Source organism: Mauremys reevesii, linkage group 6 (genome assembly GCF_016161935.1).
Source record: "Mauremys reevesii isolate NIE-2019 linkage group 6, ASM1616193v1, whole genome shotgun sequence".
Taxonomy (NCBI): domain Eukaryota; kingdom Metazoa; phylum Chordata; order Testudines; family Geoemydidae; genus Mauremys; species Mauremys reevesii.
In genome coordinates this window covers 40,545,316-40,573,305 of record NC_052628.1, presented here as the reverse complement: position 1 = coordinate 40,573,305, position 27,990 = coordinate 40,545,316, and the positions used below count along the sequence as shown (strand labels likewise).

Below are 27,990 nucleotides of genomic sequence, written 5' to 3'. Positions count from 1 at the left end.
TTAATGTGTTCCCCTTAGATATCATGACATTTTCTTCTCCCCACCTGCATTAACAGTGGAAATACTGTACAGCTCCACCTCCGTTTGTTAACACAGAGTAGTTTTTAGATAGATAACTTTAATCAAATTCATGTATATACAATTGCAAGTGAGTTATCTATTTTCTGATCTCTAGTTTTATCCTCACATTACCTTTTTCAGATACAGAAACCCAGCAGAAATGAATAAACTTTTAAATATTTGGCAGTAGCTCACAGCACTTCCAGAAGCAGAGAAAGCTCTACTCATTCGATTAACAAATGAATACAAATAGGTGCTCAGATACCATGAGCCTGGAGTACGTACCTAGTTAGAAATATAGTGGGACTGGCAGCATCATCTATTATTAAAGCTGCCCAACACTTCCCATTATAAGACCCTGTTTTCAGTTACTTATAAAACTTTGCCAAATTCTAACTGGCTGGGCTGAACATTTTCAAGCTCAGTGTCTGTATCAGGCTGAATTTTTCTAGAAAAACACCAGTCAAAATGGTTCAGCATTTCCAAGAATATGTTATCTTGCCCATGTTAAAAAAGTATGGAGACCTTTTCTTTGAGATATTTTAGAGCCCACATGCCCCTCCTCCCCCATACTTTGGAGCAGAGTCTGAAATTTGGCAAAGGATGTTGCATATGATATGTGTCTGTGATATACCTTTTGCTGTCTCTGTCAAAACCTGCCAAGTTTTTTTTTTGGCCAAGTTACAAACCTTAAAAAAATCACTGTTCACAAATGAGACATGCCAGACTACAGCTAAAACTCTAAGGTTCCAACTACACTAGGTATGATCCAACCTGGGGCTGAACTGGAATTTCCATGCAACTGTAATGAGCTACGCCAGAGCAGGGACTCAGAAAAGAGAGCAGAGAACCTGTTTCTCTTGTGCTATCAGAGCCCACCCTGTTGGGCCCAGGTTGCATGAAGGAGGAAGCTTGCCTGCTCTGAAATCAGAGGGGACAAGGGCTGGGCCTAGGGATGAAGAGGGATTAGAATGTGACACGGAGCCTGGGAGGGAGAGGGGAACTGGAAGGGAGACTGAGACTGCCTGTGCAAGAAGGCAAATGGGAGGGGGAGACTGAGATTGAATGAGGAGCCGGGGGAAGAAACTAGAACTAGCAGAGCAAGGGGACTGGGACCCGGTGAGGAGGGAGTGGAGGAAGTTGGAGGTGTGAGGAAGCAGAGCCGAGAAGGAGCCAGGGTGTGGGAAGAGAACTGGGACTACCTAGGCAGAGAGATTCAGACAATGAGACGGGAGGGGGAAGACTAAGGCAAGGAGCCAGAGAGGAGGTGTGGAAGGGGGTGACTGAGAATGGATGAGGAGCATGGGAGCCAGTAAGGATGGGAAACATGGGTGGATGAGAGACAGATAGGATGAGGAGCCATGAGTGCAGGGGAGACTGGGACTGGCTGGACAAGGGGAATGGGACTGGGCTGAGATACCTGAGATGTGAAGAATAGGACTATGGCAAGGAACCAAGGGTGGAGGAGAGACAGGACTTGGACAAGGACGGGTTGGAAGGCATAGGGCACAAAAGGTCATATTTGGGGGCAATGGGCAAAAGAATCTGTGCTCACTAAAGCATACTCCTCTCCAGTATCTGGCATGGAACCCAAGATTCCTGAATCTCACCATTCCTCTGCTGTCAGCAAATATCTGAAATCCAGACAACCCCCCACCCAGTGCAGGTCCACATACTACTGCCATCAGTTATTCTGTTAGCTCAAGTGATACAGGTGTGTGCAGTGCATCTAAAGGTTCCAACCCTGCTGATGAACCACGTGGATGTCAATATGCCACAACATTTTGCATTTTTTTTCCCAGTTTGTTTTTTCAAAAAGCTAAGAAATCACACACAAAGAACTATGCTGAATGAATATTATTAAGGTTGCTAAGTCAAGCAATCAAAAGTTAGGATATGCCACAATTAAGGTTCCCTGTGCCCTCCTCCTTCTGCATATGTATTATGATACGTCCTTTTATTACAGATCATACGGCATTTTGTTGAGGATCCCTGCCTCATTCAGTAAGGGGCCTGCTCTGGAGATGACTCAGGGTTGTCTGTACAACCCTGGCTTCATTTGTTGTAGAAGTTGGAAGATGTGTAGAGAAAGAGGCCGGGGACTGCAGAAAGAGAAAGAAGGGACTTATGATTAAAGACAGCTGTACGCTGCCTTGGAGAACTGGATTATTTCCCTGTCTCTGCCACAGAGTTCCTATGAGATGCTGGGCAAGTTACTGAAACCAAAATTTTCACAAGTGGTCCCTAACCAGGTGTTCCTCATTTTCTAGTTGCCTGACTTGAGACCCTAAGATCTGATTTGCAGAACAGTTGAGCGCTCATAGCTGCAACTGAAGCCAAGGAGAGCTATACTTTGAACATATAAAGTGCTTTACAATGCAAAGTACTCCGAAAGAGCAGGTCCTGTCTCAAATTCGGCATCTAAAATTAATGAATAATTTTACCTAAATCTCTCTGTGCCTCGGTTCTTCATCTGTATCATAATGCATACACACAAGGGGGCCGAATTAATGTTGCCTGGTATTTCCTATCTTTGGAGTGTTTGACTTCATCTTTGATAAAGTTCTTCTAATGCAGTTTGTGTGTGCAATATGAGATATAGTGCATTCAAATAAAAAGGAATTCAGAATGATAGGCACTAATGAAAGTTATCAGCATTCTATAGATAGGAGTTCTCATATTAAAAACAATTTTGTAAAGTTCCAAAGAATATATAACATACTTTTACATACTAAATAATATACTTTTATTGCTGGCCTTTAATACCACCCCAAATAGTCAAGCTTTCCACCAGTAACAAATGAGAATCCTGCTTACAATAACCATCAACTTACCAGGCATTCTAATAAGCGCGCCGGACGAGCAATGACTATGAGGATCTTTCGAACTAGTTGCTTAATAAATGCCAGTTCTCCACTTTCTGATCGCTCTTGACCCTAAGAGAGTCAAAGGAAAAGGATGATTAAAAACTCCTACGTTAAATATACCAGTCAAGAAAGCATGTTAATATGATGACCACAAATACAATCAGTGATATTAAATACAGTTTGTAACTATAGTGTTAACCTCCATTTGAAATCCTTGCAGCATAGCTCAGACAGTCAAAATTTCTACAACATGGAACAGGGTACCTTCAATTCATATGGCAGATATATTACTATCGATTTTCATTCATATGGCTTCAAGGTGAATCAGTATTTTTTGTCAAAAATTATTAGAAGGGGTTGTGTATTACAGCTGGGTCATTTAGTATACTGTAGTAAAAACTGAGTCAGAATTTCTATATGAAATCAGGATTTTTAGACTGAAATCTCTTGCTTCTCTGAAATCAAATCAGACTAATGCTTTGTAACATGATGGCCAACCCAAATGATTCGAACAAGTTAAGACATCTCTAGTTACATAGTGGCTAAAGCCTAACCTGAGTATATTTTACAGTGATCTAATCAACTCCAGCCCCTCCCCTAATACCATTGTTATTTTAAATGACATTATGTATGAGATTTTTATAATGTGGCTTAAGCTTTTGAAACAGCCAATTTATTGTATTTAAAAAAGCACTAATGAGCATGCACAATAATTCATTTTCACAAAGCCTGCTGTAATAGCAAAGATTCTCCTTTCATTTGCGTAAGGCATTTTTACACTAACTTCAAGGCAAAATTAGTGCAAATATATGGTTCTAACATGATAGTATCAAAATAAAAGTTATTGTATTTTCAGATGGATGGGGTATTCTTTGTTTTTACCAACATATTCCCGTGCACTGTTATAGCTACGGTTTTACAACAGAGGCTGCTGCATTTCACCATGAGGTGACGTCTATTTCTACAGTTTTCTCTATATCAGTTTTTTGTGTATTTTAGGATCCCTTGGAATAAAAGATACTACAACACATGTAATAAACATTAGCAGCATCCATGTGGTATGGAAACTGATTTCCTATGATAAAATGATGGCCATGAAATTCTAAAATGACCACACTGAGATGTACAAATATAATGAAACTATGCTAATCCATGCATAAAGGAACCGAGTACAGGTATGTGAAGTAAAGGAAGCAAATGGGAAACTGGGTTCTGAAAAGATGATGATGATGATGAAAGGAGAATAATGATGTTATAGAATCTGTACAAAAGAAAATATGTTTCTGGAGAACTTAAAATTGAATTGCATTTCAAATTTCTTTCAAACTTTCTTGTCAAGCAACAAAGAATAGACTTTATGATACCTAATGAATGCAAAAGAAGCCATATGTTCTTTCTTCTGGCTGAAAGATATTGATGGTCCTTTGCTCATATATCAAAAAGGCATTTCTTTGCTTTGAATAATAGAAGCTGCAGGATAAATTCCAAATCTCATTTACTGCTTATTCTGTGCTATGTGCCATATATTCAAGCATACAAAGAAAATTCAAACAAACTAAAACCTTACAATTTTAATATAAAAATAGTTTATTTATTTGCAGTTGCAAAATCCATGGAAATACTAAGCTAAATAGCAATCCCATGCTTAATACAATAATTAAAAACATGGTGGAAGAAAATGTAATCTGTGAAGTTTCAAAGAAAACTGAACAAACTTCACTGCAATGCTCCTACCATTAGCTTTGAGAAAATGCTAATGAGAAGCAAACACTCATATTCTATATGCTGCCAGCTACATTCACGAGGAAAATGTTAATGGACTGAGCGTACTTCTGTTTTAATCACTGGCCAAAATAAAAGTAATATTGCATACTTCTGCATCTAGGTAGGTAGGGATATACACAAAAGATTCCATATAAGTGAAAGAAGGGTGAGATAGGAAAGTATTCAACTCAACTTGGCCTTGACCTTAATATTACAAAAATGTCAGTTAAATCAAGCTGCTCAAACCTCAGGGGATTCTTCCCTGGTAGCAACCACAAGGTGCCAAGTAGCAGTAGGAGCCACAGCTTTCCACTGAATGTCACAGTTGGGAACTGACAACAAATGCATCCTAAGAAACCAAAAGTATGTTCCCACAGCTCGGTTCTACATTAGGCAAATTTCACTACAATTATTTTATGTTTTTAGCTTTTGATGAATATTGTAAAATTCACCCAGATAATAGTTTAATACTTTGAAAAGAAATAGGTTTACACATAGAAATGGTGCGTTGTTGTACAGTTTTTGCAGTGGTTTTGTTTTTGTTTTTTTTGGGTGGGAGGGGACATAGGGGGAAGAACAAAAGGAAATTTGGTACCAGCAGTAAGTAATGTAAGAGAAGTGTATTTTTGATGTAACCTAATTAGGTTTTACCCCAAAACCAGCATAGTCTGGAAACAGGCAAACTATTAACACACAGGCTGACATTTTTGTGTATTTAAAATAAAAGCAAAACAAAACAATAAAATCTTAACTAAATCTTGCTTGGTATATTTCACTGTATTGAATCCATTTGTCTTCCAGATTGACTCTGAGGCACACTGTACCATCAGTCCATATGCACAACTGCCAGACAATGGATCAAGGACACAACATGGTCCTTTGTTTTAAAAAAAGGTATATTTATATATTTGATGAGCTTCATGTCACAGCACAAGTCCTGTTTGCTAACTTGGGCTTCAGATTTCTCTTATCAACTGATTATTTAAAGAAGATTTTTATTAATGTTTTTATGCTGAAGTCAATTTGTTTTTTATTACTAAGGTTGGTTTTTGAGATGTAAGGAGACATTACAAACTTCTATATAAATAACCTGCTGCTAATGAAAGACTAAGGATTGCTGTCTCCTGCCTCAATCCCTGCTAGAAATTAGGAGGCTATGTAATCTGAAAGGCGTATTTATCCACAATAGATGGAAGTAGGAGGTCGCTTCATTGTGGAGTGCATATACACACCGGCAATTTATAACTTGGAATGTATTACAAAATGTTACTGAGTCTAAAAATCTTTATAATCCATTTATCCTTGAGTCATATCCCATAAGGCCCTATGGTTCTTCTACAGGTCATTTAATTGAATAAGCCCACTATGAATTTACACTACGTTGGCAAGTATTTGAGTAGAGCAGCCATAATTATTTCACAGCAACTATTGTTAAACAAACATATTTGAACAATTTTTTTTAAACAAAAAGATAATTATCTTTGCACCGTGCATGGTTCATACCTCCTGTAGCAATTTGTCTAATTTGTGCTGTAATTCAAAGAAGTATCGTGACGTGATAAGGCCCTGATGGGATTTATCCAAGCAATCTCGAGCCAGCTCAATGATCTGATGGTGGGTAAAGCTGAGCACTCCATCTGCCAGGGGAAGAACATTATCAGGAGAATGGTTGGTGATAATATCCTGAAGCCGTTCTTCCATCTGAGCTGTGGCCTATAAAAAAAATATATTGATAGATTTAATCACTATTTTCTGAAACTATTACCACTCCAAAACAATATTTTTCCTGGTTAAATAAATTTCTGGATAGCTTAAAAATTTCTTCTAACACTATACATAAAAATGGGTGATCATGAAAGTGAACAACCAATAAACACTGATTTGCCCAGCTAGAGAATGGGCAAACACACTCCATTTCCCCACATTATTCTACTAATGCTGACCAGCAATTCCCCTCCTGTTATTCTACTCTGTGCCTCTTTAATGGGGACTGCCAGTCATGCTAAGTTGTGTGGCAGTTTCTTGTGGTGCACAAAATAGAACAACACTATGACGTTAGCTTTTACTACAGAGCCAAAACAAAATATGAACTCTGGGGAAGGGGAGGGCTACCTTTTTTTTTTTTTTTAAATTAATTAATCTTCATATACTGTAAGACATAATAGTTATCTATCCTTTATATTTGTTGTATCAAGAAAACATTATATAGAATAATGGTGACTATTTCCAGGGGAATATTCTCTTTTAGAGAGTTAGTGCCAGATTTTTAAAGAAACTTAGGCACCTAACTCCACTGAAATCCATGGTATTTAGGTGCCTAAGTACCTTCAAAAATCTGGACCTTGCTGACTAAACCTTATGCATGCTAATAGCATGAAAGTACATAAATTCAGCTGGTATTTCTGTTGCCATGTATAACTATATCTTTTTTTCCTGCTGAACTGTAATATATAAGCAATTTTTTTAACAATACCACATACAGTAGAACTTCAGAGTTATGAACACCTCGGGAATGGAAGTTGTTCATAACTCTGATATGTTTGCAATTCTGAACAAAACATTGTAATTTTTTGAAAGAACCACCTTATGTTAACATTGACTCAATATAGTTTTGAAACTTTACTATGCGGAAGAAAAATGTTGCTGTCCCTTTATTTTTGAATAGTTTATGTTTAACTCAGTAGCATACTGTGTTTGTTCCCGCCCCCTCTTTTTTTTTTTGGTCTCCGCTGCTGCCTGATTGTGTACTTCTGGTTTCAAATGAGGAATGTGGTTAACTGGTCAGTTCATAACTCTGGTGTTCATAACTCTGAGGTTCTATCTCACTCTTATTTCACCATTAAGTTGAATGGTGCAGTTCATGCCTCAGTTACAGTTTAGTCTCTTTGCAAACTCAGGCAGAAGTCTCTGAAGGAGTTACACTCACTTCATGTTTTGAAGGTTCTCTTTGCAACAGTAACAGCTTTCCAGCTCTAATTATTTTTTTGTTATATGAAATCAGACTCTAGAGAATAACACAGGGATCTGGCAATGCCCCCACTGATTCACCCGCATCTTGGATCAGTTTTGTTCCTCATCTTTGAGATGAGGGAATAGCCTTCCATTGCTTAGCATCCAATAGCCAAGCACTTCTAGCAGTTCACTGATTTTCACAATAAAAAAAAAAATCAATTTAACACGAACCTTTGGGAAACAAGAGAAATATCAGAAAGAGATTTGAAACATGTGTTTCTGGATCCTACACAAGATTCTGAGTGAAGGACACATTTTCTTTTTGTTTGCAAAGTTCAAACTAATTGAATACCTAGTTACAGCAACTGTAAAACTACAAACTATTGTATGATACCTTTCCAGACAATCATCAACGTATATTACCAGCATGATTTATTTCAAAATCTGTTCAGCAGCTTTGCTAAATGCATGGCCAGTTCTCAGCAGGGATTGTTTTTTTTATTGTGATTTTATCTTTCTAATAAGGGTTTGGTGATGCTTTATGAAAGCCATTAATGGCTTAGATCATTAGTTCCCATAACAAAAACATCATTTATTTAAAACCTATGCTGCCTATTAGTTTAGATACTGGGTATCTTAAATATAATTCATTACCTTTGGGAACCTTTCTTTGTAGACATGGTTCATCATAATTATTTCATGGTCACAGCAGGCGGGAGAACGTCCAGGGCTGCAAGTAAAGCAAGTCATCCCTTTAAACTTGTCTCAGCATAAATTGAAAGAAGTTTTTATATTTCTATACAATCTGCTTGCATCAAAAGACACTGTAGCCTTCATTAGACAGGTATATTTGCTAACCAACTATAAAATCAGTCCCTTTCTACAACATACTGGCAGGGTCTAAAGCTGCCTTGAGGTGCTGGGCCTGTTACTGCCAACCATGCAACTTCTTTAGTTTATAACTATATTTTAAAGTGCAGACAGTTTACTATGTTCATGATGCCGCTTCTTCCTCAGACGGGGCATGGAAGTATATTTTTAATCTTAAATAACCAAAGCAAAATAACTACTTATTCATAAATTCCAAGGCCGGAAATAACCATTTCTAGTCTGACCTCCTATATGGCACAGGCCATAGAACTTCCCCAAAGTAATTCCTAGAACACAGCTTTCAGAAAAAACACTTGATCTTGATTTAAAAATTGCCAGTGATGAAGAATCCATCACAACAATTGGTAAATTGTTCCAACTGTTAATTACTCTCATTATTAAAAAATTACGCCTTATTTCTAGTCTGAAAATTGTCTAGCTTCAACTTCCAGCCATTGGATTGTGTTACACCTTTCTCTCCTAGATTGAAGACCCCATATTTTTTCCTCTATGTAGATACTTATACACTGTAATCAAGTCACCCGTAACATTCTCTTTGTTAAGCTAAATAAACTGAGCTCCTTGATTCTATCACTACAAGGCGTGTCTTCTAATCCTTTTATCATTCTCCTGGCTCTTCTCTGAACTCTCTCCAATTATTCAACATCCTTCTTGAATTGTGGGCATAAAAACTGGATGCATTATTCCAGCAGCAGTGCTACACAGGTAAAATAACCTCTGCACTCCTACTTGAGATTCCCCTGTTTACGCATCCTAGGATCGCATTATCCGTTTTGGCCACAGCGTTGCACTGACTAGCAACTCATGTTCAGCTGATTATCCCTCAGGACCTGCCAAATCTTTTTCAAAGTCACTGCTTCCCAGGATAGTGTCCTCCTAGTGCAATGCTGAAAGTATGGCTTATATTCTTTGTTCCCAGATGTATACATTTACATTTAGATGTAGTAAAATGCATATTGTTTGCTTGCGCCCAGTTTACCAACCAGTCCAGATTGCTTTGTATCTATGAACTGTCCTAATTTTTTGTGTCATCTGAAAATGTATCAGTGATGATTCTACGTTTTCTTCTAGATCATTGATAAAAATGTTAAAAAGCATAGGGCCAGGAATCAATCCCTGCTCAAACACACCTGCTCAATGACAGTTTCCTGTTCACAATTACATTTCGAGACCTGTCAACTAAACCAGATTTTAATCTATTTAATGTATACCATGTTAATTTTACATTGCTCTTGGTGTCTAATCAAAATGTTGTGTGGTACAAAGGCAAATGCCTTACAGAAGTCTAAGTGTATTACATCAACACTATTACCTTTATCAACCAAACTTATAATTTAAAAAAAAAATAAGATAGTTTGATAGGATCTATTTTCCATAAATTCACATAGATTGGAATTAATTATATTAACTTTTTTCATTCTTTATTAGTCAAGTCCCATATCAACCACTCATTAGGCAAACTGGCGTCAACTAAATGAGCTGGCCAATAAATGGGTGTCTGTGGCTATCTTAGCCCATTTACTGGCTCACTGGGGATGGATATAGAACAGCAATGTAGCTGTGTGAAGCTGTGATTCCTGAATTGCAAACAGAAGACTTGACAATCCCAAGAAATCAAAAATCAGAGAAAAAACAATAAAATAAACCCAACAGATCTATTTTCATCTTGAAATGCAAATAAATGTGTAGCCAATACACATACAGTGCCAAATATTTGCATTGTGCTACCTATGCTGGTAGCATTATATCCTTAAAGGAGCAGGAGATTTACAGGAAAATAGCCTGAGGTGACCGACACTTGGTACCTCATCTGATATGGAGGCAGTGATATGGCAGGGTCTGAAGCAGTCCTCCCATATCAATTAACCCCCCTCAAAGAAATTGGTTACTTGTCTGGGATATGATCTGGCTACACAACCACTTTAGGTCTCGCATAAATATTTACAGAAAGAGAAAGAGAGGAAGGAGCTCTCCAGCACACCAAATTTTTAAAAAATATTGTATACATGGTATTTTTAGGTATTATAGCATAATAAAAAGGAGATCTTTTGGTTTGTTCAAAAGGACAAAAAATGAGGACTGAAATTTGCTTTAACATATCAAGGTGTTAGGAACTTCAACTATCATGGCCAACCCAAGCAAATTACTTATTTGTATAAATAAAACAACATATTAAGTATTTAAGTTCAGTACACCACTCAACTAGAGCAGTAACGTCTCTGAAAGCACTTTGGCTATTATTGTCTGGTGTGACTGTGCATGTTTCATAAACTAAACTAGGAATTTTGTATTTTTCTAAACTGGAAAATGAAGTGGTAGAGAGAGAAGACTGTACTGGTAGGTGAAGAATGTTTTCCATATGTAACCTTTCAAAGAACAAAAAACCCATCTCATCTTACTTCTCAGTAATTGCTCTACAGATTATATAGGTAGCAACTTAGTCATGGCAGTCTACACAGAATTCTAAATGAAGAATAATCATGAAAAAACTGAGCTAAAATATATTGCACTGAAGTTATGAATTCTGACAGTTTTGCTACCTGCAACATTGATTTTAATTCTGAAGTGACTAAGTACTATTTTTTTAGTCCTAGAAAGATTAGAGATATTGCCTTTTTGCATTCTCCAAATAGTACAGTATATAGTACTTTGATAGGTAAGAACTGATCTACTAATAAAGTGTATCTTGCAGATTTCCAGAGTATGGGAAATAGGATGGGCTTGGTCTCTGGGGAGCAAGAAATTCAAATGCTCCGTAGCTAAGCATAATAAATTCTCCCCCTGCCCGCCCCATAACTTTCTGACACACTTTTCTATTTTTTTTATACTAAGGACACCTAGAATACAAATAATATTTTCAATTATTCTTGCACATATAGGCTTGAATTCTATGAACACTTGCACACGGAAGTAGAATAAAAGCCATCATCACAGTTTAAGTGGCCAGAAGTTACTAGTTTTGTTCCATTAAAATCTAAATTACAATGTCAATGAAAGAATTAACCAATAAGGAGGACCTAAAGTAACAATTAATTAAATAGAGTTTGGTTCAGCCTAAGACACAATCAACATTGACTTTTAATACATTTCAGGAATTATTAAAATATCACAAATTGGTTAATGCCCCAAATTTATAGAACCATAATGCTCTAGCAGTGTACAGATTCAGATTTAGCCACTATTTCCAGACAGCTGAACTCACCTGAGACTTCTGGATCGAGGGCGCATTGGTGTGGTCCTGCATCTGTTATCACTGGCAATGCTTTCAGTGGTACAGAAATGTTTAGACAAAAAATGTAGTTCATCAGGTGTTGGTTGGTATGGTAACTGGTGTAACTTCTCTTGGGAGGAACAGGATGACTGCAAAGAGCAGGACAGAACGTTAGTTAATATCATAGCCAAAAGCCATTTCCAAGATTATATTCATTGTAGATATAGAGACTACTTATACTGGGAATGATAGCTATCTTTTCCTATATTCACTTAACAATTTGTGGAGCAAAATAAGTCAAATACAAACATTTAACTTCATGTGCTAGATATACAGTAAATATAAAAATAGTTCAGATTAAAATTAAAAATGCAGCCACATAGTGACTGCACTTAAAGTTGCTTTAATTTTGAAAGATTCTCCTGCCTTGAGAGCACTTCCCTATACTTAACATGAGAAAGAATGCAGGAAATAATAATATACACCTCTACCCCGATATAACGCGACCCGATATAACACGAATTCAGATATAACACAGTAAAGCAGCACTCCGGGGGGGGGGGGGGGGGGCAAGGCTGCGCACTCCAGCGGATCAAAGCAAGTTTGATATAACGCGGTTTCACCTATAACGCAGTAAGATTTTTTTTGGCTCCCGAGGACAGCATTATATCGGGGTAGAGGTGTACATCAAAATAGAAGAAACTTTTAAAATGGAGTCTGCTAAATATTAATTATTTCCAGTAGTAATGCAGTCGTAATGCAGCATCTTCTGCCGAGCACCAGGAGACGACGATGGCCAGCAGTCATACTGCACTGTCTGCTGCCAGCCTAAGATGTAAAAACTAGATGGAATGGATCAAAACAAGAAATTGACCCAATTTGTTTTGTGAAATTAACAGCCTGCTAAAACCAGGGCTTTCAGTTCAATCCTTGAGGGGGCCATTCTGTGTGACAGTTGTTTGTGTTTCTCCTTGATGCAAAGCCACCCCCTTTTGTTGATTTTAATTCCCTGTAAGCCATGTCGTCAGTCATCTCTCCCTCCGTCAGAGCAACGGCAGACAATTGTTTCGTGCCTTTTTTCAGTGCAGAACCAGAAGCTGCAAAAGCAAAACCAGGTGAGGAGGCGACAGCAGCGCGGTGACGAGTGTAATGAGGACACAGACATGGACATGGACATAGACTTCTCACAAAGTATGGGCCGAGCAATGTGCACATCATGCTGATGAGCTCTGCATGGTCACCTGTGCTGATCAGCTTGCCACGCTGGCCAAACAGGAAATGAAATTTAAAAGTTCGCAGGCCTTTTCCTGTCTACCTGGCCAGTGCATCCGAGTTGAGAGCGCTGTCCAGAGCGGTCACAATGGAGCACTCTGGGATAGCTCGTGGAGGCCAATACCATCGAATGGTGTCCATACTACCCCAAATTCCACCCAGCAAGGCCGATTTCAGCGCTAATCCCCTCGCCGGAGGTGGAGTAAAGAAATCGATTTAAAGAGCCCTTTAAGTTGAAAAAAGGGCTTCGTCGTGTGGAGGAGTTCAGGCTTCAATCAAGGTAACGCTGCTAAATTTGACCTAAAATTGTAGTGTAGACCAGGCCTAAGACAACAAGCAACCAGCAAAGGGTGGGGGCCATACATTCCCTTGATTAATTTTCCATATACTCTTCACAGTTTTTTTTTTTTTAACTGTGTTGACAGTTTCTGATTTATCTATTAACTGGCAAAGCAAGATCCATCTTCCCAATGACATGGTACAAGGGCTTCCTGCCCTTGACGCTAGTTTTGCAGATGCCCTCATCTCTTACTTTCCAAGCAGTTGCCCAGTTTCACCTTTCCCATAGGAACTGAAATACATGTCATTATAATACCTACTCTCAAAAACTTCCACTAAACTAATGACTTCTTCATTCTCTTCAGTTTCATCTTAAGAAGGTTAAGAAAAAGTAATGAGATAACACGATAAGGAGCATTGCATTCATTTGGACATAAATAGGGTGAACTACAGACTTTCCTCTGCCTACCTTTTCCTCTACTTGACCTTAAAAGATCACAAGTATCTTCAAAGTTTGGTACTAGCTATGATGATAGTATGTTCCAAAACTGCCCTTGCTTACACAGAAGTATTCTAGGCAGTTGATGAGAATCACAGTAATCCAGAGATGTACTTATAAAATGCTGGAAGTACAGAGTACAGTAGAAACTAGTCTCACCTCATTTCCATGAATTTGTAAAAATATACAGAGGGGTGAGGATGTCTAATAGTTGCTGTTTCAGACCCTGACAAAGTATGTGAAACAAATCAGAGCAGCAGCAGTTAAAATTTTCACTCCTTGATTCAAATCTTAAGTTCACTGTCTCTAGCTTGAATGAATAATGCAAATTAAGCATATCATTTCTGAGAACATCTCTATTTCTTAAAAATCAGCAGTTGCCTCGGCCCTTGAGCAAACTACACCAACAGTAGGAACCAGCAGAAAAATCAACCAAACAGAAGAATATATAAAAATACAGGGATCAATTTTTATACTGCTAGTTGATTCACCAGAATTCACACTTATTTATTAAAATGACAGACTTCTTTTCACCAGTCAGAAACTGTTAGTTCAAAGCCACATGTGTGTTTTTAGAAGGACATCTGTTTTAATATTTGTAAATAAGACTTGACTTTAGCAAAGCTTTTAATATGGTCTCCCACAGTATTCTCGCCGCCAAGTTAAAGAAGTATGGGCTCGATGAATGGACTATAAGGTGGATAGAAAGCTGGCTAGATCGTCGGGCTCAACAGGTAGTGATCAATGGCTCCATGTCTAGTTGGCAGCCAGTATCAAGAGGAGTGCCCCACGGGTCGGTCCTGGGGCTGGTTTTGTTCAATATCTTCATTAATTATCTGGAGGATTGCACGGACTGCACTCTCAGCAAGTTTTCAGATGACACTAAACTGAAGGAGTGGTAGATACGCTGGAGGGTAGGGATAGGATACAGAGGGACCTAGACAAATTAGAGGACTGGGCCAAAAGAAACGTAATGAGGTTCAGAAAGGATAAATGCAGAGTCCTGCATTTACAACGGAAGAATCCCATTCACTGTTACACACTAGGGACCAAATGGCTAGGCAGCAGTTCTGCAGAAAAGGACCTAGGGGTTACAGTGGATGAGAAGCTGGATATGAGTCAACAGTGTGCCCTTCTTGCCAAGAAGGTTAATGCCATTTTGTGTTGTATAAGTAGGGGCATTGCCAGAGATCGAGGGTCATGATCATTCTCCTCTATTCGACATTGGTGAGGCCTCATCTGGAGTACTGTGTCCAGTTTTGGGCCCCACAATACAAGGAGGATGTGGAAAAATTGGAAAGAGTCCAGTGGAGGGCAACAAAAATAATTAGGGGGCTGGAGCACATGACTTATGAGAAGAGGCTGAGGGAACAGGGATTGTTTAGTCTGCAGAAGAGAAGAAAGAGGGGGGATTTGATAGCTGCTTTCATCTACCTGAAAGGGGGTTCCAAAGAGGATGGATCTAGACTGTTCTCAGTGGTACCAGAAGACAGAACAAGGAGTAATGGTCTCAAGTTGCAGTGGGGGAGGTTTAGGTTGGATATTAGGAAAAACTTTTTCACTCGGAGAGTGGTGAAGCACTGGAATAGGTTACCTAGGGAGGTGGTGGAATCTCCTTGCTTAGAGATTTTTAAGGTCAGGCTTGACAAAGCCCTGGCTGGGATGATTTAGTTGGGGACTGGTCCTGCTTTGAGCAGGGGGTTGGACTAGATGACCTCCTGAGGTCCCTTCCAACCCTGATATTCTATGATATGGCCTATTCATGAACTACCAAGGGACAGGCTCACCATACAATCCATTATATAATTTTAGATATCTAAGGCAATTATGGCAGTGCTAGATGTGTTTCCATAAGGAATATGAAAGATAGTTAAAGCTGATTCATGCATTCTTGTCTGTGTACAACATCATCATCATGCAAGCGGGAAGGAGAAAACAAACTCAATTAGAATTACAGTTTTTAAATTGTGTATAGTCAAGGAAAAACCTGCATATAACTTTGAAATTAAAATTCTGTTTTGATATGTTCCTGGTGTTTTTCTTCATTCCAGTTTTTGAGTTTGTCTGTTTCTTATCATGGTGATAGAGTTGCTATAGCAATTACTTAGTGGCTGACAAACTCCTCTCTGTCAATATTTTCAAGTGCATTTTCATGGAGCACAGCACATCACTTTTCATCTGAATCCAAAGGGAAGTGTCTGCATGTGTACGATGGAAAGTGGTTAAGGAATTAATCCTAAACATAACAAGTTACTTGCTAAAAGCAAGACCTACATTCTGTCTGTGTGTGTGTGTGTGTGTGTGTGTGTGTGTGTGTGTGTGTGTGTGTGTGTGTGTGTGTGTGTGTGTGTGTGTGTGTGTGTGTGTGCGTGCGCGCGCGCGCGCGCGCGTAGAGGGGCGCAGTGTGGAGGAAAATCAGTGCTGTTGAGTTACTTTTAAGCTATGCACATTTTCTCAACTTGTTTTGAAGTCAGCAAGACAAGAATAAGCTTAACCTTCACAAATCTTTTGTGGAAAAAACAGACTAAGAGCTGATTATTAATGTGCACCTGTCAAATACTATCAGGGCTTAGTATGGGTAATTGAACTATTTCTCGAGAAAAGATCAACTGTGCATAAGGAAAAAGTAAAGTTCAAGGAGTGAGTTTAAGAAGGGGACACCAGATGTCTAATAATAATATACATGATTTTACATACTATCTCACTAATTGGGACAAGATATGGGCATAATACAGGACTAAAGACATAAAATCATGAACTGCCTAGTTGCAGACTATAAGACACTGTGCTGCACCAGAATGCTCTCTACATGGTAGTGAAAAACATGTGATGTGTAGAAGTGCAGACTCCCTTAACTTATGCTTCCCTCACTGTGTAACTCCTCAGTAGTGGAAATGAACCATTACCTATGCCATTCTGCTTTCATGCATTTCCCAATATAGCCAGAATGCGTGTTCAGAAGGAAGGGTAAGGGCAAGATTAGCCTGAAATCAAACAGTCTACACTTGTCAATACACCTCTACCCCGCTATAACGTGACCTGATATAACACGGGTTCGCATATAGCGTGGTAGCAGCAGGGCTCTGGCGGTGCTTTAAAGAGTCTGGGGCTCCGGAGCCCTGGGCCCTTTAAACCACCGCTGGAGCCCTGCCGCTGCTACTCCAGGGCTGCGGCAGCGGGGCTCGGGCAGCGCTTTAAAGGGCCTGGGGCTCCAGCTGCTGTGGGGAGCCCCAGGCCCTTTAAATCAATGCTGGAGCCCGGCCGCTGCTACTCTGGGGCTGTGGCAGCGGGGCTCCGCCAGCGATTTAAAGGGCCTGGGGCTCCACGCGGCCAGAGCCCAGGGCTCTTTAAATCACTGCTGCAGCCCTGCCACCGCTACCCCAATATAACAGCATTTCACCTAGAATGCGGTGGTGATTCTTGGCTCCCCACGACCGAATTATATTGGGGTAGAGGTGTAGTTTTAAGGCAAGATGGTGGCATAACAAGTACAAAGCTAAGGATGCCAACTGTTGTATGTAGCGTACATAATAAAGTTGGCCCTATGCAAAGGGGCATTTAAATAGCCATATCCCATAATAAATATGGGGATCTCAGTAAATCAAACATAACCTTGCACATTCTTCCACTACTGGGCGATAATATAGTTATGCATCACAAATGAAATGCCAGTACTGAAAGTGTGAATATCTTGCTTGTCAGCACATCACTTGATGCATAGCTTATCCTGGGTGACAAAAGGCATATGTTATATTTTATTTCTCACAAGGTGGCCTGTTTAAGAAAATACTGTATGTAGTTGAAATCTATCTGTAAAATAAAGCTGGCACTTACAGAAACCGTCGAGCTGGGTGTATTTGTACCATAGCCAGAGGAGGGGAGAGAAGCCAAAGACCAGCGGCGTCCATCAGTCCTGTTGTGAAATTGAGGTTAGTCCAAAAGAATGCTGCAGAATCATTACACAGAAATACCTGGGAAATTATTATTCTGTAGAATTGCATTCCAGAAGGATGATACAATCAGGTTATTCACCAAAGAGTAAACTTTCACAGGGGGTCATGATAAACAAATATTATACAATTTTAATAGTATCAGTCAGATGAAATAACTCGAAAGTGAATGAGCTGATCCATAATACTGATCTCTCACTAATACACTCTGACAAAATGAAGACAGGGAATAATTATAGCTTTCAGGTTCAGCAAATGCAAATTAATGAGAAGCAAATAAAAACATGTGACCAATGCACAAACCACCATGCTATGAAATGTAGTGTATCCAACACAATCAACTAAAAGCAAAATATAATGGGAATGGTTATTTCCATTATAAAAAATGAAATCAGTACAAATTACCAGTAGGTTACTATCATTAAGTGGAAAGAACAATTAGACTAGAATTTAAACTCTTAAGAGCTATAAATACATGTGAAAAACTCACATTTTAGTTAAATTACATCTTTGGAGGAGGAAATATTTATAAGCTAGTACAATTCCTAACCCCTGCCGCTTCATGTGGCCCACATACAGACAATATGGAGCTTACACATTCAAATAGACAAATCACAAAACAACTATTATGGTTTTTGGTTACATTTACCTGTCATTTCGGTGCCCATGACTGGAGTACAATTGTATCAAGTATGTTAAAACACAAGCAAAATAACAAAATGTATAAACATAACGAAATAAGATTTGTTTTTAATAACACAAATCAGGTATTTTGGAAAAAATATTTAAAAAAAACATTTAATTTAAGATCAGGTACAAAGACCCCCCACTCAATTCTGGTTTTGTGTAGGAAATGTAATTTCATAAAGTAGGGCTTCAAATCTGGAAATCTAAACATTTCGAAGCTGCCTCCCCACCCTTCAAAAAAGTCTGTCTCAGAACGTCACCATTATTCATTCTGGGTGAAATTCCAAGGTGTGGCTTCCTACTTAGTGTTTACCCAATCAAATTCTAACTCAAGTCATCAGGATGGATGTGGACTGAGTAAAATGTGACTAAGGAGCTCATGACATAGTCCCACAGAACTATAATACAGATGATTATGTGTATGCTCAGAGTCACAAGTCTGTGGCAGAGTCACTGACAGCATCAGTAAAACCAGGACCAGAACTCAGGAATCCCTGGCTGTCAGTCCCCCATGTTAACTCTAGACCACGCTGCCTCATGTAAAAAAGTAAACGTTGTAGGTCTGAGTTAGTATCACAGGGTTGATCGACACTTGCCTACGCTATCCATTCATCATTGAAAATTTTCCATTTTTACATAATCCTAATCTTATCTATTGTATGAGTTCTACCAGGATTAAAGACTCAATGAACTGAATAATACTGTAGAACTAGTGTTGCTCCACACTAAAGAAAACACCTATCAGAACAAAGGGTATGGATTTGTGGAGATTTATTCGGTCCATTTATTCACAATGAATAAACAGGAAAATTTTGCACACATCTCTGTCTCCATGATCTTGTTTTGTAATGTATCAACCCTCTTTTCTCTGAGGTATTGATGAACATCTTTCCAATGAATGAACAATTCCAAAAGGAGGTTTGTTCCTTTTAGCTCAGATATACAAATTAAATTTGCTTAGTATAGAAAGAAAGACAAGCTGAAAGATGTAAATAGGGGTGTGTTCTGTATATTTTGCAGCTGTGAAGCAGAAATAATTTGTTTCATCAGATTACGTGGGTTGAACATGTTTCCTCCACTAATACACAAAGACCGACCCACTTTTATTACCGTAACATGGTGCACGAATATAACCTTGAGATACATAGTGCCTTTCCCTAAGAAAACGACATACAAATACCATATGGATCAGAAATTTTTAGGTTAATGTTTCATGTATACAATGCTATCAAGCAAATTTGCTACAAGTTCTGAAGCTAGATCCTTTACTTTGATTTGCAAAATGGGAATGTCTGGAAATTACTTTCGTTTTCCTAAATTCATCTCTATTCCCCCCTCCCCACCCCCATGAATTAGTGTTAAATAAAAGATACAGTTTGAAAGGAGAAGAGAATGCAAGACGAAGAGGACTGAATCCAGGATCTGCTATGTGATATTTGTAATATGGGCTGCCATTACTGCTGAAGTAGTACAATATTATACATCCTAATAAAAAAGATGTACAAGAGCTCCAGGTAAACTGCTCGTGGTATCAGGCATCGTGAACACTGTCATTATAGAAATAAAATGGACTTTTCCTAGTAATTACACTAAAATACACGATACAGCATTTAATGACAGGAATTGTTTGAGATACTTTTTTAAATGGTGCCAAACACTGTCACTAAATCCTCATCTTAAGTAATGTTCAATTTCTCTCATCAGTTTTTCTCATGAGCTATTTTAGGGGATTTATAAATTTATTATAAATATCTCCTCCTTCATGGAAAGATATTTTTATTTGTATACTATTTTACACAGTAAAATACTGATTCAGGTAGTTTTTAAATCACAGTCAGATTAAACATGGGTGACAGCAGATGCTAGGTATATTCCTCCATAAAAATCTCAAAACATAGATTTGTATGAAACATCATTGCAGATGTCAGAAGCTAGAGTTGAGTCACACAAAGCATGTACAAATGAAGCTCTCTCCCCTAGCTTAAACCGTTTTATAAAGAGTCAAAGCCATTTTCTTACACTGGGTATAAGATTTATCCCTGTCTGACAACCTGTGTATCTGAAAGCCCTAAAATGAAACAAAAGTTGCACCAGGGAGTGTTCTGTCACTGATGAATAAGGCAGTTCTGTGGGTAACTGCAGTGATACTTAATGCATCACTTAAAACACAGCCATCTGATGTAATTTATTTTGTAGACACACTTAGGTCAACATATAAACTCTTTCTACCCTGCCAGCCTTAGTGTTAATAAACATATTATCTGAGGTAAGTGGAGGAGATTTTAAGTAATATGGAACCACGCTGGCATGAATAGGCAGTCTCCTGTGACAAGTTATCTACTCAGTTTATGATTAATTTATTAATAATTTACATCAAAACTGTACCAACATTAATTAATTAATTAATCCTCACAACACACCTGCAAGTCAGGTAATTGTCTCAATTATTCAGCTGGGGAAACTACTTAGGTCTCAAGTATCAGAGGGGTACCCGTGTTAATCTGGATCTGTAAAAGCAGCAAAGAGTCCTGTGGCACCTTATAGACTAACAGATGTTTTGGAGCATGAGCTTTCATGGGTGAATACCTACTTCGTCGGATGCATGTAGTGGCCGCTACATGCATCCGACGAAGTGGGTATTCACCCACGAAAGCTCATGCTCCAAAACGTCTGTTAGTCTATAAGGTGCCACAGGACTCTTTGCTGCTTAGGTCTGTGACTGAAGCTTGCCTATGGTATCCATTTACTATTGAAATATCTCAATTTTTACAAGATCAGAATCTGACTAATTGTATGAGTCCTATCAGGATTAAATGCCCAGTGAAAAGAATTTGACTGAAGATACATATTAGCAAAATTAAATTTTAAAACATACTTTAAAAAGGCACAGTTGCATTGTTTCAATCATTCAATGTGGTTTTGTGTTGTTTAAGGACTAAAATAGTTAATATAAAAATCAAGTAATTCTTAATTACTGTCATTTCCATGTATTTTGCTAGTCAGTCTCTCTGTGCATAGGAACATTTCCCCCATACAAACTGTACTTTATGCATAGCAAACAAACTCTTACCTTCGTGCAAAAGAAAAATGGGCTGAGGCACTGGGAGAGAAATTTCTAGGGCTGTCTTGAGGACTGCTTCCTGTCATGGGGCAAAAATAAAGGAAAAAAAGAACTCAGAAACAAAGCAAATACCTTCTATTTTCCAGCAGCCTAGAACCAATCTTCAGTACAAAGATTAGTCTGTAAGGTTTCTGAAAGAACTGGACTCCCAGTATAACATCTTAGGGCATGGCTACACTCGCAGATGTAGAGCGCTGTGAGTTAAATCTGCCTTCATAGAGCACAGTAGGGAAAGTGCTGCAGTCTGTCCACACTGACAGCTTCAAGCATGCTGGCGTGGCCACATTTGCAGCGGCATTGGGAGCGGTGCATTATGGGCAGCTATCCCAGCATGCAAGTGACTGCATGTGCTTTTCAAATGGGGTGAGGTGGGGTGGAGTGTGACAGGGAGTGTGTTGTGTGTATGTGGGGGTAGAAAGAGGGGGTTTTTGGGGTGCTGAGAGTATGTCCTCCCCCCTCTCTCTCTCAAAGCAAACTAAATGTTTGCTTTTTCTTGGAGCTGATAAGCAGCTGGCTTCTCTGAAACGGAGCTTTGAAAGGGCATTTCCGCATTCCTGCAGCCAATTTCACAACAATGACAAGAGTGGCCACTTGACTTAAGGGGATTATGGGACGTTTCTGGAGGCTGATCGCAGTGTAGTAACGCAACACCTCATTCACGCTGACGCTGGGGTGCTCCAGCAGGGGCGCAGCAAACGTTATTCCACTCGCTGAGGTGGAGTACCAGCAGTGCTGTAGCTGCGGAGTCAGAGCGCTCTACGTGCCTTGCAGTGTGGACGGGGAGTGAGCTAGGGCACCCGGGGCTGCTTTATTGCACTGTAACTTGCAAGTGCAGCCAAGCCCTTATTTAAAGTTACATTTCAGTTACAGAAACTAGTAATGAAGATCAAATTTAACTTCAGATAAAGCCAGTTCACTCCATTTTCAAAAGCACAAATCAATTAATTCAACTTTACAGGAATAATATTTTAGTTTGAAAGAAATACAAGTTGAAGATTGGAAACACACTATTTTTGAAAGTCATTAAAAATATTAGAAAACTCCAGAAAATGACTGCCATAAGAGTACAGTCCTTAAACATATTTTCTCTATATTTTTTCCTCTTGCCATCTGTACTGTGTATTCCTGTAACTCTCCAAAAGTCAATAGCTACACAAAACAAATGGAACGGAAAATTATCCCCGGCCTGGTTAGACCAGGGGTTCTCAAACTGGGGGTCGGGACCCCTCAGGGGGTCACGAGGCTATTATTACACCCCAAACCCCGCTTTGCCTCCAGCATTTATAATGGTGTTAAATACATTAGAAAGCGTTTTTAATTTATATGGGAGGAGGGGGGGGTCGCACTCAGAGGCTTGCTATGTGAAAGGGGTCACCAGTACAAAAGTTTGAGAACCCCTGGGTTAGACCAAAGGCCTGCTTGGAGAGGTGAAGTCCTTAAGTGATGTGCAGAAGTGATTGAGCATTGTGAACAGGACATCTCCTTTGGGGGCTTGTTACTGTCTCATATTAGACATGCTACCTGCCACTGATCAGAGAGAAAGCTCAATGGCAGCTGTTAAGGGGAAGTTCACCAGTGCTCCAGCTTGCCTTGGCCACTCAGCGTATGTTATTAGACTGTGTGGATTGTCTAAAGGGGAAATGTAAAGGTGACACTTGCAAAAATAAATATATAAATAAACTTTTAGAAGTAGCATTGCCTTATGAGACATATTAAAAAACCTTCTAAATTAAAGACTAGATTCTGATCACACTCGTTTAAAGAATAAGAATCAGTAGAAGAGCAACTTATTTACTGTACTGTTGGACACTAAATGAAATCTGCAATTATAATTAGGACTAAGGAGAGCAAGTCTTCTATGTACCGTATATACTCAAAGTAAACATTTAAAGAGGATAAATTGCTATCCATGTTCAAAAGGAAAACCTAATCCAACAGAGGTGCTGTCTTAATGATTTCAGGAGTGCTAGATTTCTACTGAAATTTTTCAATTAACTTAACATTGTGTGTTTTATAGTGATGTCCTCAACAGATGCCATTAATTTTATGATAGACAGTATAATCATCAAGACATTTAGATGGTAAACACTAAGAAACCCATTCTTTTTTGGGAGCAGAATCAGGATGCGTTTTCAGCTGCACTGAAATCATATCTTTGCATCTGTTCTTTCCTGAGCCCCAGGAGACAGGAATTCTGCTTTAGCGGGCCAGAACCCCTGACTCTTTGTCCATTTATCTATCACAGCTGAATTAAGTTTTCAACTTTCTCCCCTCCCCCAATACCACAGCTTCTTCATTACTCTTCATATACCTCTGGGGGCCTTGATAATTTCAAGGTGGCAGGGATTTTTGTTCCCTGAGGGGGAAAACATCTAAAACCAGACATTGTGGCATAGATTTTGATCTTTGTTTGGGGGCTAGCACAATTTATTCTTGTCCTGCATGAACCGCAAACACCAAATTACTGAGAGCAACAGTTCATTTAATTTAACAGCTCCTAACTGGATTCCTCTTGCTACTAGGATAGCTTATTAAATAAAGATAAGCCTTTTTTTTTAAAAAAAAAAAAGATATGTTGTGCAGATAAAACGTGGCCACTCATTCTAGATACCACACCAAAAAGGGGGGAGCTCTGTCTGGGAAAACACAGTGGGCTTACATGAATGAGAAGACAAAGAACCTGTCTTGGCATTTTACAGAGAACAGAAATCGATAATTTAAAAAATAAACATTGTAGATAAGCACCTTCTGACAGCAAAGAATTTGAAATATCAGCACATGAGGTCGTTTTATAAATCTAGACTACTGTTTCCATTGATAACTATTTAAACACCACATATTTACATTACATGTCTCAGCAGCATACTTAATTACCCATTGGTCATTTATTCAGAGCATATAGTACTTTTTCTCCACCATTGCTTTTTTAAAAAAAAATATGACTATTACTTTCAGGAGATGCAGAGCCTCTACCTCTCTAGCATCACCAGGAGCAGCACAGAACTACCACTCATTACAGATAAAATAAGAAAGATTCAATAAAACCTCTTCATGCAGGAGGAGAGTCAAACTTGACTAATATCAATCAATTTGTAAACTGATTTCTCTGGAAAATAAATCTTCAGATTTCCAAGAAACACATTACAAATAATTCCTGAATACCGGTTAAATCATGGGGGTTTATCTAGATATCTGAGTAACAACATAATTCAAACAGTCAAGACAGTAAATAGGGAAGAAAAAAAACCCAGAGTGACGGGGGCGACTAGTACTACTGCTGTGGTTTTAAGGTGTGGTATTCCAGAAAGGCAAGACGATTAGAACCAGAGTCCTATACGTGACCTTCATCCCTCACAGCATTCATCCACCCATCTGCAAGTCAATACCTGAGAGACTTTCAAATGAAAACCAGTGCCAGTTAATTCTCTGCCCATATGTGCAGTGCTTGCTTATTATTCAAATCCTGCTGTTCCCAGGGATTTGTTGGCTGTTGTATATTTTAGTCCTAGGTTATTTTATACATTTCTGAGATTACTGCTGATGTTTCTGACCTGATAAAGTAAACCCGACTGGTGACCAGGCATTAGGTGGGTAATTAACACTATCATCCCCAGGGAGAAGTAACAGGGTGAATAGGTAATCAACATACCAAAACAATACTTTACCTAATGGCAATACACTCAGGGTGCCTCATTTTGCAGGCAGTTATGGTTAAGAAAGCTATATCCAGATTAATTAAATTGTTTGATTGTTTTGTAATTAGCTTCAAGAAATCCTGTGTCTTCACCACAGAGGGAAGAACTACAAATCTTTCGGAAAGGCATATGTTGTACTCACTATAGATTATTAATGCATTTTTAATAGCTGTCTACTTACAAAATAAAGAGTTTCTGATGCAATGACTTTCTATTAGCACTGAGGGAATCAGAGATTAATGATAATTGCTATTATAAACTCCTGGTGGATCAGAACATTAGCCCCACTTTGAAGCCTTGTCGTCATTTGATGATCTTAAACAACTCTCAGCATTTTAACACCACAGCAATAGAACATGACAATAGGTCTAATATGCTTGTGTATTGGGTTTACAGCCTAGCTATTCAGTCTTGAAATCTTGACATAAAGCAGACAAGATCCACGGAGCCATAGAAGGTTGCAGGTCTGGCTTTCGTAATGTAACTAACTTTGCTAGTCAGTGAAACACACAGCTAGGCAGCAGAATAATTTTCAGATAGTTATCCAGGTGCTTCCCACCGAGATCTGTGCAGGGGTGAAGAGCTCAAGTTATTTAAAAAAAATGGATTAAACTACCCATGACACCCACAGATGACTGTCCCCAGTTAGAGTAAGGAAAGGGTTTGCAAACTCTTAAGATCTTGTTGTCTGCTAGTGGGGGCCCTCTCTATTCAGATAAGGGAAATACTAAACATTTTGCTAAATATGTTTGTTATGGTTGGCAGCTGGCTTGCTTCTTGGATATTATTCCTTGCTCTCAGTCTAGATGACGCTGACATCTCTTGGCAGGTTTAGCAGTGTTTGCTTGATGCCATTAGAGATTAACATTGGGTCTACAGAAGTATGGAAAGGGTAGAAGCCCAGGGACCCAAAAAAAAAAATCTATCTACAAAGCACATTTATTATTATTTTCTCTAAATTGGAATTAGGTTTCAAGATTACTGATATGTAGAGACAGGTGAAGCCTCCACTAACTGGAAATGCAGAAGCAGCAAAGAGTCCTGTGGCACCTTATAGACCAGACGTATTGGAGCATGAGCTTTCGTGGGTGAATACCCACTTCGTTGAAAATGCAGAGTTCATGCCATTCGACGTACAAATAGCATTAGAGGTAGCAGCAGTTTAATAAAAAGAAAGTAAATATAGTTAAGCATCAGATGCCATCTCTGTTGCAAAACAGAGGGCGTGGGCATACTAGGGATAGGGAGAACGTTTGCAAATTTTGACCAACTTAATTAACTCCTTTTAAAAAAGAAGTGCTTACAATTTGTAATGGATTTAGATAGTGTTAGGACACTTGAATCAGAGTGCAATTTAGCATTTAAAACTTCCCCCCCTTTCCCATATACATTATTCCCTACGACATTGCAAGCCTCTTTTGAAAACTGATTGCATAGCAAGATCCAGTCCTTCCTAGAGCAAAATGAGTAAAAAGTCTCTTCTGGTTGCAGTTAAGGAATTGCCATTACTGTATACAAATGGCAATAGTTAAAATTAATAAACAAACTAAACTGTATTGCTTTCTTTCTATAGATGTCATTCTTTTAAAACAACAGATTCAGAACCCTGACTTATTAGTTGTGACTTCTGGCATCTTCATACTTCACTGAAAATTAACTCATTGCTGTTTTCATTAATTCACAAACCTGATCATTTTACAACTCACTTTACAACACAGATATAAAAACTATTTTTTGCAAATATAGCACACTTAGGGTATGTCTTCACTAGCTACGTTAAAATGCTGCCGTGGCAGCACTTTAACGTGGCTGTGTAGTCCTGGCTCATGTAGTTGGACCCCCCCACAAGGGGAGTAGCTCCCAGCACTGGTGCACTCTCTACATTGCCACTTTACAGCGCTGAAACTTGCAGCGCTTGGGGGGTGTTTTTTCACTGTAAAGTGGCAGTGTAGACCAGGCTTATCTATGCTTCACCATAAATAAGAAAACGAAGCTACATTTGTTAAAATAAAGAAGCAAAGCCCACACTTTATAAAATAGGTGTCTGTGAAGCTAAGCATGGCTGAGATTTAAATCACAGATACCAGCATTAAAGTTTAGCATGAAACGCAGAACAGTTATACAAAAGGCTGTGTATGCATAAAAGGATCAAGCTACAATTGCTATGGAAACAAACACACAAAACAAAAACAATAAAACCCCTGAATTCCCTGACGTGGAGGAGATTCTAACTGCACACTGACAATTTGGCTGTTCAGTAGAGGAGCTGGCTATGCTGGAGGCATTTAGCTGGAAAAGAGCTTTTAGTGACAATAGCACTAGATGCTGCCCAGGGTGCTGCAACAACCCTCTGCCTCCTATAACTCTGAATTTGTCTGTGGTTCCTTCAGAAATCAAAGGATCTATTGTCAAAGATGTCATGGATCCCAAGGCCAACCCCGGAAGGCTATAAAGAAGACTGAATAACCCAAGATCTTTAGTAAAAGGCTGAATGACAAGTTTTCAACCCTATCAATGAGATTACATCGGTTTATATTGGTTTTCTGTTTTCACAAGAGAACTAGAAACACTTTTTAAACAACAAAATGGAGACGTCCCTTACATGTGCAGGTGCCCCATACAGACATGCCTCTCGGGTGGAGGGGGCTGCAAGCCTTGTGGGCCCCAAAGTCTAGCTTACCACCCACATTAGTTATCTCTGCACAGCTGCCCCGGTATCTTAACAGAACACAACAAATTTGT

General features: G+C 38.9%; 1 protein-coding gene across 7 annotated transcripts in view; it reads right to left on the bottom strand.

Moving 5' to 3' along the window:
* MAST4 (microtubule associated serine/threonine kinase family member 4) overlaps positions 1-27,990 on the bottom strand; it is a 419,070-nt gene that overhangs the window by 73,194 nt on the left and 317,886 nt on the right. For all 7 annotated transcript variants that reach the window (XM_039543759.1, XM_039543760.1, XM_039543761.1 and 4 more), the window contains 6 exons: positions 21,503-21,572; positions 17,630-17,708; positions 11,737-11,894; positions 8,298-8,373; positions 6,195-6,404; positions 2,895-2,996 (listed from right to left, as the gene is read on the bottom strand). In XM_039543759.1, coding sequence (XP_039399693.1) covers positions 2,895-2,996; positions 6,195-6,404; positions 8,298-8,373; positions 11,737-11,894; positions 17,630-17,708; positions 21,503-21,572 — 695 coding nt within the window. The remainder of the gene's footprint in view (positions 1-2,894; positions 2,997-6,194; positions 6,405-8,297; positions 8,374-11,736; positions 11,895-17,629; positions 17,709-21,502; positions 21,573-27,990) is intronic.